Source organism: Pleurodeles waltl, chromosome 5, assembly GCF_031143425.1.
Source record: "Pleurodeles waltl isolate 20211129_DDA chromosome 5, aPleWal1.hap1.20221129, whole genome shotgun sequence".
In the NCBI taxonomy this organism is placed as follows: domain Eukaryota; kingdom Metazoa; phylum Chordata; class Amphibia; order Caudata; family Salamandridae; genus Pleurodeles; species Pleurodeles waltl.
The window spans coordinates 1,093,653,919-1,093,669,622 of NC_090444.1; the positions used below are offsets into that span (position 1 = coordinate 1,093,653,919).

The window sequence follows — 15,704 nt, forward strand, 5'->3', positions numbered from 1 at the left end:
ATGGCAACATGTGTTCGCACAGGTTAACTGGTAATCTTTCAGTTGCTTTTGTTTTCTGCATTTCATTGTTAAACCAGTACTAATTAGGTGAAATCTTTCTCCAGACAGTATTACTGTGTGTACAAACTATAAAATAATGATTACTATGAAAAATGTACTGCATTATCTTTTGTTGCTGCATAATTTAGGAAACTCTTGACACAAAATTTGGTGCTCCCCTGTTGCATAATTTCAGTGGCCCTGCCTGTAAACCTTTGCGGGAAGTGATACCAGCACAAGGTTCACATAAGAAGTACTTTACTTATTATGTTAATACACCTGGAGCACAGCAGAGTACTGTGGCCAGTAACGTTTCACTTGCCCGGTTAAATATTTAATGAAGAAAAGAACGTCACTCCCCAAAAAACAAAAAACAAAAAAACAAAAAACACAGGGAATAGCTTTTTTTTTAGGTCGAGACTGCGTAAGCATGGGCTTGCGCATGCTCTCACCTACGAGACTCTTGTTTTCAATAAAGGACTTGGATCTTGCCCATTGCTTACCACAGTTTGACTCCAAAGTCGCTCTTCTTTGCTGCCTCTTAGTTGGCTAGCACTGCCGATACGTCACTTCTGTTCCTATCTGAGGAGCACTGACCCAGCATAGATTTATTCTGCTTGATTAGTGCTCGTCCGCTGCGATGCAGGTACTATTTCCTCTACCCCTTTCTATTCCACCTGCCCTCTTTGCCAATGCATTTATTTTGACCGAGGGAGAACAGATCCAAAAGAGGCACGTGCACACTCCACAGCCAATTAGCCCCTTTTGGAATTTTGCACGATGCGCTATGACAGGCTAAGGTGTCCGCAGTTATCCAATCATAGATCACTGTAGGTATTATAAGCACCTCCTTCCAATGGCTCAGTATAAGCTTATGTAAAAATAAGTTGTAGTGCTACCTGTAAGTGAGAAACTTACAGACAAATGACGTTTGTTTAAAGATCAATAATGAGCTACCGACATCAGTCTACATTCATGGTCGGTGAATTGAGAATGCGAAATTTCCTAGCTATCGTGAAGGAAAGTTTCAATTCTATTAAGGACACGGAGGCGAGAATTATGCAGATCTTTCTTCACTTTTTATAAAACAGCAAGTTCAAAGTTATATAAAGAATACACAAAAAAAATACAAGTTCCATGAGGCTGCCGCCATGGTAACCAGTGTCCAATGAGGATCCGCTCCCAATGCCGGTATAAATATCCACGAGTGCGTCCTTCGTCCTCGACTTCACTGCGAAAGGAATCCTAGAAGTCTCAATTGGTTGCAGTTTCGGATCCTACGAAAAAAATTACTAATTAAAAAACTGAAAATGAGATGGCAAATGTTGAACTCAAGCAACAAAAAACTGAACAGTTCTTACGAATCTCAGATATTTGAATCGGAAAGAACACAGTCATAATAGTAACTAACTCAACTTAATGTTAACTAGAAATTGGTTTAAGAAAACAAATAAATAAGAGCATTAACGCAAGCATACCACCGTAATACGAAGTTAAAATTCTTCGAGTGGGAAAACTCGTGAGTAGTGTTGGGTGGGATAATCCTCGCCTCCGTGTCCTTAATAGAATTGAAACTTTCCTTCACGATAGCTAGGAAATTTCGCATTCTATATCAGGACCAGAGGCGAGGATTATGCAAGTTCAAAGCTTACCCACCACCAAGGAGGCTGCTTCGTGAATTGGTTTAAAATAAAACTTTTTAAAAGTAGATTCAGAAGACCAATCAGCCGCATGCATAATGTCCTCTAATCTACCCCCCACTTGAATGGCTTTTGAAGCCATGGCCCCCCGGGCAAAGTGAGCGCCAAACACCTGAATATTGATACCTGCTTCGGTTAATATCCATCTGATCCACCTGGCAATGGAAGGAGAGGAAACTGCCTTAAACGGTTTCTTTAAGAAAATCAACAATTGATTTTCACCTGGAGGTCTAAGTTCCACTGTCACCTCTTCACAGACTTTGAGACACCTTATCACACATAGTTTTGGGGAATTAGGAAAAGCTGGATAGGATACTGACCTGGTATTATTCTTCGTTCTCCTTGATATAGTAAAAGTGACTCCTTCTGGAGTAAACACTGGAGCCGATATATCCAGGGCTCTGACATCTGACACCCTCTTACATGAGATGAGGCACAAAAGCATGGCCAGCTTGGCCGACAACTCTTTCCTTGACAGATACTGATTATCCTGCCACGAGGATAATAGATTAAGAACTAGGTTTACATACCAGAGCTCTGCATACCTAGGTTGTGGAGGCCTTGAGAAGTTTACATATCCAAGGATGTTCACCGATCGGGCGGTTATCAAGAGGGGGGATAACCCGCCAAAATAGCTGATCGAAAAGAATTGATCGTACAATAAGCCAGGCCAGACTCAGCTAATTCTGCAAGGAAATTGATGATGTCGGTAATACTGGCCCCCATGGGATCGCACTGTTTGCCCACACACCAACGAGACCATCTATTCCACACGGATCTATATCGTTTGCATGTTCCTGGAGCCCAGGCCTGTGCAATGAACTTTTTAGCTTCTTGCGAAAGTCGTCAGTCCTGCCAGCGAGACCTGAAATCTTCCATGCCATGAGAATTAGATGGCCTTGAAGGACCAGGGGATGAGAAAGGCCTGACGGGTCCCGGAGAATCAAGGGAAAGACCGGGAGACGCATAGGTAACTCGCAAGAGAGTTCCAGCAGAGTCGGAAACCACGCTTGGGACCTCCACCAGGTGGTTATCAGGACCACTGTTGCTTCCTGACGGCGAACCTGAGCTGCAACCCGTGGGATAAGAAGGAAGAGGGAAAAGCATACCCCTGAAGTTGCCCCCAGTTCTGGAGAAACGCATCCACTGCCGCAGCTCCTGGATCCGGGCGCCAACTGAAGTATAGGGGTAGATGGGCATTCCACCTGGATGCAAAGAGGTCCACTGAGCAAGGACCCAAACAAGCCTTGATCGCCCGAAAAATCGATTGATCTAGTTGCCAGTCGCTGGAATCCGTGAGAAACCAGGAATTCCAATCTGCCCAGGTATTCTGGGACCCCGGAAGATACTCTGCCGTGACAGAGATCTGATGCTGTAGGCAAAAATGCCAAAAGTCCTTCGCTAGATCTGCTAGGGCCCTCGATCGTGTCCCCCCAAACGATTTATGTACTGCACAGCAGACACATTGTCCATCCGCAGTAGCACTACACATGAGATCTTGTCTCTAGTCAGAGATCTGATCGCAAAAGACCCCGCCAGGAGTTCCAGACAATTGATATGCATGGTGAGGTCCTGCGGGGTTCAGCATCCCCCAAACAAGATGTCCCCGCATCGTGCTCCCCATCCCTGGCGACTGGCGTCCAATTCTATCACCAGGTCTGGGGCGGCCCCGAAAATGGCTCTGCCATTCCATGCTTCCATGTGGTCTAGCCACCAATGTAATTCCGTCTTTGCCTCCTGAGAAAGGGAGATTAGTTTGGAATACGTCACCCCCCGTCAAAGGTGAAAAGCCTTCAGACGTTGAAGGGCTCTGTAGTGGAGGGGGCCTGGGAAATGGCCAGAATTGAGGAGGATAGCAGGCCCACCACTGTGGCTAACTGATGTAGCGAAATCCTGTCGTGCCGAAGGACCTTCCTTAGTTCCTCCTTGATCTTGGATATCTTTGGAGTCAGAAGACTGAGGGATGCTGACTGGGAGTCTATGAGGAAACCCAGAAAGACCATCGATTGAGCCGGAGTAAGCTCTGACTTTTGTTGGTTGATCACGAACCCCAGACCCTGCTAAAGAGCAATAGTTGTGTTCATATTGGATAAGAGTTGAGACCTGGATTGATCCATCAGAAGAAGATCGTCCAGATAGATGATGAGACGAATTCCTTGTAACCGCAGTATTTCCACCACAGGCTTGAGGAGTTTGGTAAAGCACCATGGTGCTGAAGAAAGACCGAAGGGGAGAGTGGGGAACTCAAATACTTGATTGTTCCAGAGAAATTGCAGAAATCTGCGGTGGGGAGGAAAGATAGGGACGGTGAGATATGCGTCCTTGAGATCTAGACGAACCATCCAGTCCCCTTGTAAGAGGAGATCGCAGAGCATATGAATACCTTTCATTTTAAAATACTGGATTCTACCCATTTGTTGAATGCCCGGAGATTGATAACAGGCCGAAAACCCTTGTCCTTCTTTTCTACCAAGAAGATGTTGCTTACAAAACCTCTGGGATGAAGAGACGCAAAGGATATGGCATTCTTGTGAAGGAGAGCCTGAACATCTAAATTTATGAGATCGGAATCCGCCGTTGAAAATACTATCGGCGCAGGTAGCGTCTCCTGGGATGGGGTACCCCAGAATTCGATCTGAAAACCGGAAACTGTCTGCAGAACCCAGGCGTCTGAGGTGATGCGACTCCAATTGTTCTTGAAAAAACATAATCTCCCTCCGAAGTTTTGAGGGGAAAAAGGGATAAGCCTTACCAGAAGGTCCTCCGAGGGCATTAGTTGCTCCTCGTGCACTCCTGTTAGCTCTGCCTCTCCCCCTGCCTCTGTTGGGGAAGAACGTTCCCTGTCGACCATCCCATCAACCGTTGTTCCGGAAGGAACCGGGGCCTTGTTGGTACTGGCGGCCGGAAGAGCGACCCTTGCCTCGTCCGGCCCCACCAAAAACCTTATTCGGGAAGATCTTTTTGATGGATGGCTGGGCCTTGTCGAGAGCAAAAAAAGTGGCAACAAATTTTCCCAATTCCTTAACAAAAGGGTCGCCAAATAAATTGCCTTGGGCAATAGCCCCTGCCTCCGAGTTAGAAAGCTCCCCTAATTTGGGGTATAGTTTGATGAGCAAAGACCTGCGCCTTTCAGCCGAAATGGCACAGTTTGCATTGCCCAGGAGACAGACAGCTCTTTGGGCCCACCCCGCTACAATGTCTGTCTGAAGGGGTGTGTTTGATTGCTTGGCACGTTCCGCCAATTGAATTATCTCTGTGAGGGGTCCCAACACATCGAGGAGTTTATCCTGGCATGCCCTCCAGGATCGGTCAATCCTCTTCTTGGGGTCCTTAGTGTACTTGGCAAAAAAGGTACACCTTTTGGGGTCTATATCAGGCGTGAACGCGACCTTATCTGACAAAGACGGGCGTGGGCATTCCGCCCATAAACGGGCACGCACCTCTTTGTCAAGAGGTTGTCTAATTTTACTGGTGACATATTCTGCCACCTTGTGGTTTGGACGCCACTCCGAGGAACGCGGATGGTAAATCCCATCCAGTTCAAACATATTGGAGTCAGAATCTCCCAGATCAGAAGGATCTGGCATGGCAGCTCCAGGGCGCCAAGGGCGACCGGACTCATCATCCAAAGATGAGGAATCATCATCTGAGTCTCCAGTGAAGCCTTTAGGTGGCCCAATATCAGGGTTCCATATGTGGTGAAGCCTGTCACCAATTGCACCGGGTAGCAAACCCTCCCGGGAGGGTAAACACTTATGCGCACGCGCACTCTTGGAGAAGGTACTTGACAAAAATGCAACATCATCCAGGTGCCCCGCGTCACGCTTGCGTGATTTCTTGGGGGCCGATAGGGTAGAGTTTCCACCCTCCACTCCCGTCACGCCAAACATGCCCGTCCCTTTGGACACCTGTTCTGTGAGCCTAGCCACACTTTCTTTAAGAGGGCAAGGCCGTGAGAAATAGCCTGCGAGAACAGGGCATCCATCCCAGGGGGAAGGGTACGGTGAGAGGGTCCCTCACCTGGGGACATGTTAGCAAAAGTTCTCATGGTCCTGAGAGGACTGCATCCTGAGACTCAGAGAAATGTATTGTGACAGAGAACACCCAATAAAATTAGACAAAGGGTATTCCCTACCCCTTCTGTCAAAATAAAGAGGCAGCAATTGCTGGAATAAAGTCTTCCCAAAGGAGTTAGATCTTACCAAAATGGTGTCACAGGGTAGGGAAACAAAGCACAAAAGAAAAAATGCCAAATATAGAAAAATAAACTGAGCGCCGACTGTAGAGAACACACGAGCGCTCAACGCGCATTAAAATGCATGCGGGCGCCCTCTGTCGGGAACGACACGTCTCCACAATAAAAATAAAAACGCTCGGGCGGAACGCCTCCCGCGCTGAAGACATGCTCGTAGCAACACCTGTTGCTACAACAGAATAAGCCTCAGGAGAAACGTGCGTTTCAAGCAATAAACATACATTATCCAAAATACAAGCGTAATAACTGGGAGGCAGAGAGGCACTTATCTGACTGAAGCAGTGAAGTAAAGAGGACGATGGACGCACTCGGGGATATTTATACCGGCATTGAGAGCGGATCCTCATTGGACACTGGTTACCATGGCGGCGGCCTCATGGAACTTGTAGTTTTTTTGTGTATTCTTTGTTTAACTTTGAACTTGCTGTTTAATAAAAAGTGAAGAAAGATCTGCATAATCCTCGCCTCCGGTCCTGATATAGAATTGAATGTGTGGTCGCTTTAGATTTGACTGGTCTCCAGATATACTGGCTTTATGCTGCAGTTATAAAGTGGGGCTAGACGGCAGTTTACAGATGGAATCATATTAAGCAGGTTTGATTTTATAGTATTAACCAACAGTTTGCTATGCCTTTATCCTGGGATGGTTTCATCAAGAGCGTAAAGGAAGCAGTTTACCTATACAGGCCCCAGAAGTTGGTCTGAGACGGAGTATTATGTAATATTTTAAATCATGACTCCGTTAACACCTTTGCTTTACATGCTTCCTTCGTGCAATGTTTTACTTGTTTACAGCGACACTGCATTCATCCGGAGTATTTTCCCTTAAATTAGATCATATGTCCCCCGGGTTACTTTCAAGAAGTTATAATATCACACCCTGGGTGTAAGATGGTGGAACGCTTTTTGCATTAATACAAAACAAGCAGTATTTTCTTCTATAGGGGTTTTGCGTATATTTACCTATTTACCTCCCTTCTTTAATGGTGCAACAGTGCATGTAAATCATGAGTGTCTGAATTTTGTAAAACCGGATTAAATAGTTTTTCATAAACTTTTTATAACTGTGCAGTGTTTTAAAACCTTATATAGGGCCTCATTAAAACCACACTGCACATTTTCACAAACTTCTGTTTGTGCAACATTCAGGAATCTCAGTTTACGGTCAACAAGTGTGTATTAGAATTATGTACCTTTAACACTGCAGCATTGTCCCAATAGTGAAGGAAAAAAAAAAAAGAGGCAAACTTGTGAAAACTGGGTGTGCAAGGTCCAATTCTACTTGTGCCTTCTTAGCATAAGCAGTCCGAATGGAGCTGTTATTGTTCACCAAGTAAATACACACCTGTGTCGGTCATTTTTTTTTTTTTTTGGGGGGGGGGGGGTGGGGGGGGGGAGGGGGCATGGGGTCCTTTTAATCTCAGTCTTAATTCAAAACCACTGTATTGATTATCATGTTTTTGCTACATCCCCTACTCTTGGTTCACCTGTACATATCCTTGCCAATTTCATTTTTAGGTTGAGCCTACTTTAGCATGCGCTAGCGCACGCTCTTGCTTGCAAGACTTGTTTTCAAAAAAGGACTTGGATCCTGCCCACCACTTACCACAGGTTGACTCCAGTGTCGCTCTTCTTTGCTGCCTCCTAATTGGTTAGAGCAACCAATACATCACTTCAGTTCCTATCTAACGAGCACCAACCAAGCACAGATTAACTCCACTTGATTAGTGCCCCTCTGCAGAGATGGAGTTGTTTTCTTAACAGTTCTACTACAAGTGCTTGTGTTTCAGGCTCTGCAAGTTCGTAAGTTGGTTTTGAGTGCTAAACTTAGCGCAGCTATCCTATATGCTCAAGCATAGCAGGGGGAATGTGGTTAGAGACAAAGATTTTGATTGTTGGGGCCAAGGTGGATGCGATCAAGGTCTTTACGTCTGCAGTATGCTTGAATTATGGCAAGTGGTGGACAAGGATTGTGATTGCAATGTGTGTGTATGTATATATGTATTTGGTATTTCTATAGTACAAACCTAAACAAATGGCAGGGGAGCATTAGTCCCTATAGGGACAGGAATACCAAAATGTGTTCGTCAGCCGAGTAACAACGTCATTGTTCTCAGATTTATCCTGTATTAATCAATCTACCCCCCTCTCTCCACACCACTCTACCCCACTCCAATCTACTACGCTCCAACTCCACCCCAATCCACCCCACTCATCCTCTCCTATTTATCCCACTCCAATCTACTCCACTTCATTCGACTACACTCCACTATACCACAATATTTTCCACTCCACTTTACCCCTCCCCATACATTCCACACCAATCTACCCCATTCAACTCTATCCCACTCCAAACTATCCCAATCCACCCCCACCACATTCTATTCTAGCCTACTATAGTCTGCCCAATTTACCCTTCTCCACTCGACTCCAGTCTACCCCACTTCAATCAATCACAATACACTCTTCCCCATCTATCCCACTCCTATGTACCCCAATATATCCCACTCCACTCTACCCTACTCCTATCTACCCCATTCTAATGTACCCTAATCTATTCCACTGCAATCAACCCCACCCCACCCATATCTAATTTGCTTCACCAAAACCTACCCCAATTTAATTTAACCTACTTCAATCTACCACACTAATCTACCAAACTCGAACCCACTCCACTCTACCCTGCCTCACTCCATGCCACTAACTTTTGGCCATGCTGAACAGCAGCCACACTGGTGTACAATATGGCTTAAACACACTGACAAAGCCAATGCTTGTTGATTTTACCAGCACTGTGCATCCTATATTCTCTTAATCTCCATGATTTATAATGCACAGTCTGTCTCTAAAATAGCAACTTAGTGCTAGGAACAAAAAAAGCTGAGGTAGGACTGAATAAGAGAGCATACAGCGGTCTTTCCAAACGTCAAGTATTTGGTGAAGTTGTGTCAGCATCATGTTTCAGGCATGAGGATAAAAGAAACAAACTGCATAGTCACCGCACAAAACACAAAACTCTTTGAAAGCACTGTACCATCGACAAATTGAGGGAGCCAGATTTCAGAGAAAAAGCAGGTCTGTATGGCACTCGTAGGTCAGAAAGATATCTCGCTTTGTCAGAAAGCCAAAAACATGTTATTAGTGAACTTACAAAAAAAAAAAAAAAAGAAAAAGCCAACACCAACAACATAGTAAAAATTTCCAGAAACCACACAGCAGTATTTTCATTAAAAAAAAGTCTACATACTTGGCTGTGAGGTTCAGTAATAAAGTATAAAAGCATTGCAAGCACTCCATCCATCACTTTTTGTATACTTTAGTGTATCGCCCTAAATGGCACAGTAATGCCCAGACATGGGTTCTGTGAACACGGTCACTTGAACAAAGCTACATCTGGCTCATGAACCTATAACCAGGACAAAACTGGTCCTGGGTTGCTTGTGTTCCAGTTCAGGGAAGACCTGGCCTGGCAGTTTGGGCTGGACTGTTCCCAATGGAGCTGGTTCAATACTGATTTGCATACAGCTGGGTCCAAATTGAGGTGGCATGGTGCGCAAAATAATGGATTAGGATGCGGCCCCAAGTAATTATCAATGGCTGAGATTAATTCAAGCATTCCATCATCACTTTTTGTACACTTTAGTGTGAGTTTAGGTAAATGTCATGGAAAATAGGTTTTATGTCTCTTCTTGTGGCTTACTTGGGTTGGGCTGCAATGGTTTGAAGGGCATGAGATGGGAATCTTTCCCCAACGACTCTTCACCAGCCACCTTTACATTTCAATGATCCTAAGGAAAACTCAGCCTAAGAGACTGACCTAGAGCACAATCGGTTTCACAAAGTCAGCTATACAGTGAAGCTCTGATCAATTAGCTGGAAGATTCTTAAAATTGCTCTCTGGGAAGAAGTGGATCAGCCCAGGTGACTGATCCCAGACGGCAGCACAGATATGTTGGAGTGATGGAGTCACTGTTAGAGGAAATGACTGGAAAGATGTAAAAGCGAGAGGCAGTTGAGGAGAGATAGGAGTGTCTGAGATCAAGCAACCAGACTGAGATTAATAAAGATCCACACCAAGGTTGCTGGGAAAGGGGGCAGCGCTACCTGGAAGCAGATCTGGGACAGTTTGTCACTGCCTGTAGTAATGTTTGTAGGTGAAACAAGAAGGAACAAGCGTATGGCAGAACATGACCCAGGCACACAGAAGCCGGCGGGTAGTGGCAGCAACCTCAACTCCAGGATCCGATACATTGAGAGACAGGAATATGCCAACCCAAGAATAGAGGGGCAATACTGGGAGCGACTACACAAAATGCACTAATGTTCTTTGAGACCAAAGCACTAGGACTGCAATGGGTCGCAGTGTGATATCTGGACATCAATGAGCACTACAAAGGGAAGTAAAAAATGACTGTATAATCCTAGATAAGGCCCGCCTTAGTATGTCCAATTAATGTACACATGCTTGTCCCCTGAACACACACTAACAAGAAGCAGTAGTGCAGGTTAATGCACAAATCTATATATATATATATATATATATATATATATATATATATATATATATATATATATATATACACACACATATATATATATATATATTTATATATATATATTTATATAGAGGAATTTGGCTTAAGGAAAGAAAGACTGTGCAAAATGTTGAGAGCTGCTGTAGTGGGTTATGGTGAGGACCAAGGGCAAGCTCAGATCTGTTAATGGTCAGAGCACTCACTAGCATGCACAACTTACAAACTCATCTAAGAGGGCAGAAACAGAGAGTGATGACATTATTAATGATCAGCAGCACAATGAAAGGGCCTACCAAGACGAGCTGGATAAAATATTAGAAGCCACACCTGCCCTCAGATGGCATTGGAGATCACAAAAATCAATGAAATAACAAACAGGTGATTGCCTTATTGGAACATGTTGAAAAAAAAAAAAAAAGAAAACTGAAAGTAAAATTGAAAATGAAAAAGAACAGCAAAACACAAAAAGACAAAGAATGAAAGAGAAAGAAAGAAGAAAAAAAAGACCTGTGTAACGTAAGGAGCTATGTACTACAACTCTTCTCTAAAAACATTAATGCCATTGACTTTAAGCAAATAAACTTCTCATAGATTATATATTTTTCAGGCTGAAGGTTTCCGTACAGTCTGCTCTCACGTGACATTTATTAATTGTTTAATTCAGGCTTCGAAATGACAGCAGTCCTGCATGGTCACCTAAGCCTCAGAGCTGCATATTTCAAACTAGCCTGACAGACGGAGCTACACCAAGACAGTCTACAAGCTACTGGTGACTTGCGGTCAACATTTTGGAAACAGACAGAAATGTTGCAAGGATGCGAGGACAACTGGGATTTGCTTGGCTGCTGGAGATTAGTTTGTATGGTATCTAGAGAATTATTCTAACAGAAAAAGTTAGCTAATGTGACATACACACTATGTCTATGTCAGATTACCTAACTTAACATCCACACAGCTTACAAATGAATGTTATGTTGAGAAAGCATCTATGTAAATCTATCTCCAGCAACACTGTGATCACAATGGAGATAAAATGAAGATGAAGACAGTCTAGCTGGAGACTCGAGGCCCTCACACTCTAAGATTAACTGTTTAGAAACTCAATACATAAAGAATGCAGTATTACTTTGAAAAGTACGTGAGAGTAGAGTGCTAAATAGACAGAAAGAGTTGTTGGAAGTAGTTATAAGGGGACACATTAGACCGTAATTTAGAGCCCCAAAAGTCTACAGAGATAAGACTGTACCACCAGGAAAACCCAATTTCAAGAATTGGAAAGATCAATTCCCAAATCATCCCCCTCCCCCCCACCCCGACATAAAAAAAATATAGTTGAAACAAAAATACAAATAGCCTGGTTGGTGGAGCGACTGAGGTGCATAGATTACAAGAACTGCATGCTTAAGAAGCACACTAAGTGATTGAAAGCTGGGAGTCTATTAGTCTAGTAGACAAGACCTGAAACAGAAAGACCTCCAATATTAAGACAAGTGTGGCAACATTATATACACACATCATTAAATAGTTTAACAAGGGGCTTAATTCTGATAAATCATCCCTATGTGCAGAATGAGACTCAGTAGCCCAAAGGTGATGGAATGAGCACCTAGATGTCATATGTTTCTTGTAGCATAATGCCAGTACAACCCTAGAAACCCCTTCTAAAAAGGGGCGATTACAAAAGCAGATTTAGCTTTGGCCAGGAGGAAAACCTTGGGATCAGACATGTTACTTGCAAAGTTCAGTGTGGCATATGAAGAACTACTGAACCCAAGACTGATATATTTTCTTTCCTTCCACAAAAATGAAGGGAGGAAAATTATATTTTCCTACCTTACACAACAGAGAAAGCCCTGATAGTCGCACTGCCAAACCCAGTAGTGAACCCCAAGACAAACACTAATTAGAACTTTGCTAATGCTTAACATGGATTACAAACAAATCAGCAAGGGCATTGCTAATCAAACTGCCAAGCTGCTGCTCTCAATAATTCAGGAGGATCACAGTGGATTTGTTCTGGGATGCAACACATTCCCAAACATCATGAAAACTTATTAATGTCATGGAGGAAATGCCAGGTGCAACTATTTCTGGAAGTAGTGACTGCTGACTAAGCTTTTGACACACTTACCTTGAAATACATTTTCATGATAGTAAGAGTTTGGAGATGACTTCCTAAAATCGGCGCTGAGCTACCTGCCAGGATTGTCCTTTATCATCGATAATCTTTTTTGTTACTATTGCCATGGAATCTTCAACAAATATTATCAGAACACAAAACGTTCAGAGGCATTTCAGGCACATCCCACACTATTTCATTATAAGATCATGTACTAATTTACTTAGGTGTAGTCACAGGTCTAGACAGATTGGGAAATACATAGCTTATAGGTAAATTGGGACAAATCACATGTAGGTTCATTAAATACGATCAAACTGATGACAAAGAAAGACTAGAGTACATCATCAGATGGCATAACCGAATGTCGGACATTTAGGGATACAGGTTTACCATATAGTACTTGATCGGAGGCAATATTGGCAGCACTCGAATTGCTTTCAGACCGAGCACTATTTTTTGGAATTACCTTCCTCTATAATGGAGAAAATAGCACTAGCCACGTGGAGGGTGCGACCTAAATTGTTATACCACTTTATACTATAACTATCAACTAAGTTATTAAAGATAAATGGCCTTGTTTAGAGTGTGGAGGATATCCCATCTGCCAAATTACGATTCCATTTTAGCGAGAATCACGATTCAGTTTTAGCCTAAGGAAATTGTAATATGGAGTACAGGATAACTGTCACGTTTGTGAGTGAGTGACCTGTCTGCCAAATTTTAAATCAGGCCGTTTGACTCTGGTAATGTGATTTTGGGTCAAAATACAAGGAGAGTGGCCCTGAGCAAACTACGATTGCTGACCACTAAAGAAGGAATTAGCCTGTCTACAAACTTTACTCCATAATTGTGGAGTCCAGCAGTTGGCTTGATGGCTTTCTGTAAGGCAACACTACAAAGAGGAAGTATGTGAGGAGTGACTAGACAAGTAAAGAAATTGCAAGGCACGTATTAGGAACAGTGAAGACCTACCCACACGAAAAAAGTGTCCTGAGGTTAGTAGGTTTGGGGAGGTATTGTTGAGAAAGGTACCAGGAGAAGGCTTCTATAATAGAAGCTTACAGAACAATCTGGTGCAATATTTGGAGAGAGAGGGAGGAAGGGGGGGGGGGGAGGAAAAGAGAAAAAGAGACCAAAACATGGTTTGTAGCTGGGATTACAAAATGGAGAGACTTATGACTTTTCAAATTCTGCTAAAAAAAATAATAATAATAATAATACAGAATATCCAGGGGACAATTTCTTGACTTGTGGTAGAATGGTAGGGATGATACACTTGAACAATACACTCTATGTGGTGGGTGACTATCATGACTAAGCCCTCGGGTATGTCAGGTGATGTTTAAATACAAGGGTACCAAAACAATAAAAAAAAGTCCATAAGTAAGTCACTCAAGGTAAGTCCATGAACAACTTAAATAGTTTAGTACTTTAATGCAAGTAATCAGTCCAAAACATGTTCTGATATAGCATCATCCACCGCCAACACGTGTTTCGTCACCTTTACTGACTTCTTCAAGACTAGAGATCTGCCAAGATAATCAAGAAATATATAGCATCCTCTTTTGCTCCGATCGTGGCAGTATCGGCTAAAATATAGAAATTAATGTAGCAAATCCTAGCTTAGGAGAAGACCGCTATCACACAAAACACTTGGGTATTGAAAAATGATGTCACATATCTAAGGATGTAACCAAATTCTATTAGTATTTAAGTCCAGTAAGTCACACTATAATTACTTAAAGACCCTGATAAGTCATTAAACCAAAAAGTCAGATGTTCCAGAGGGCAGGGTTTGGATCCGGAATACAGGGTTGGTTGTATGATGGAACCACATATGCCATTACCCTGCATGCCTTTACAACACATCCATTACAATGCAAATGCCTTTACCATGAAAATGTAAGTATATGCATACATATATAAATGCGTGTGTGTATGTATGTAACACCTTATCGACCTCAACCGCTAACCCTACCCACCCTAAAAACTCAATACTCTTGCCACCCAAATACCCCTACCCACCCTAAACCATAAAAATACCCCTGGAACCCAAATACTCTATCCACCCTAGAAATACTGTCCACCCACATACCCCTACTCACCCTAAAACCGAAAAAAAAATACCCTTGTCCTGAAATACCCCTACTCACCATACGCCATAAGAATCCCCTTGCCACCCAAATACCCTAACCACCCTAAAAACACCCTTGACACCAAAATACCCTATCCACCCCTAAAGCAAAACAATTGGCCTTGTACCCAAATACCCCTACCCACCCTAAATCTTAAAAATACCCTTGCCACCCAAATACCCCCACCCAACCTAAACGCCCTTGACAACCTAACACTATTACTCACCCTAAACCCTAAAAATGCCCTTGCCTGCCAAACTCTTACCCATCCTAAAATTACCCTTGCCACCCAAATACCCTTAACCACCCTAAAACCTAAAAATGCCCTTGCCACGGAAACAACCCTACCCACCCTAAACCCTACAAACACTGCTATCAAAATACCCTAATGCACCCTAAACCTTAAAAACACCATTGATCTATGATATATAGATTCTACACTTACCTGAAAAATACTTACATTTTCGTTATAAAGGTATGCTTGGTAAAGGAATATGAGAGTTAAAACTTTGTGTGGCAGAGGCATACGCGTTGTAATAGATGAGCGGTAAAGGTATTGCGTGGTAATGGCTGGGTTGTAAAGGTTGTTTTCCTTTTTGAACTAAGCTTATTACGAAGGACAGCCAGGCTTCAGGGAGTAAACAAGCATGGAAACAAAGTAGAATTGGTTGCATGTCCCACATTGGTTTTGGGTCTATAGTAAGCTGGTAATGTTACCAAAGACTTTTCAAACAGAGCAAGGAAGATCTGAAAGAGGGAAAATTCCACATCCTGGAACCCAGGTGAGGTACATGGTTTCCCACTAGATGAAATTTGCATGTGTTCTTAGGGACTAGCTGATTCGCTTACAGTCACTCCTAAGGAAGAAAGGAATACTTGGCTCGGGGAGGAAGGTCTTTCTCTTGCTTCCTCTCTTGG

At 43.1% G+C, this 15,704-nt stretch overlaps 1 protein-coding gene across 2 annotated transcripts in view; it reads right to left on the reverse strand.

Annotated features, from left to right (window-relative positions):
• TMEM242 (transmembrane protein 242) overlaps positions 1-15,704 on the reverse strand; it is a 76,487-nt gene that overhangs the window by 15,277 nt on the left and 45,506 nt on the right. The window contains exon 3 of one of the 2 annotated variants that reach the window (XM_069235300.1): positions 1,098-1,316. The exons of the other annotated variant lie outside the window; for it this stretch is intronic. Within the exon in view, the coding sequence (XP_069091401.1) occupies positions 1,113-1,316 (204 nt within the window). The 3' untranslated portion in view covers positions 1,098-1,112. Of the gene's footprint in view, positions 1-1,097; positions 1,317-15,704 lie in introns of those variants that run through there. 2 annotated transcript variants of the gene reach the window in all.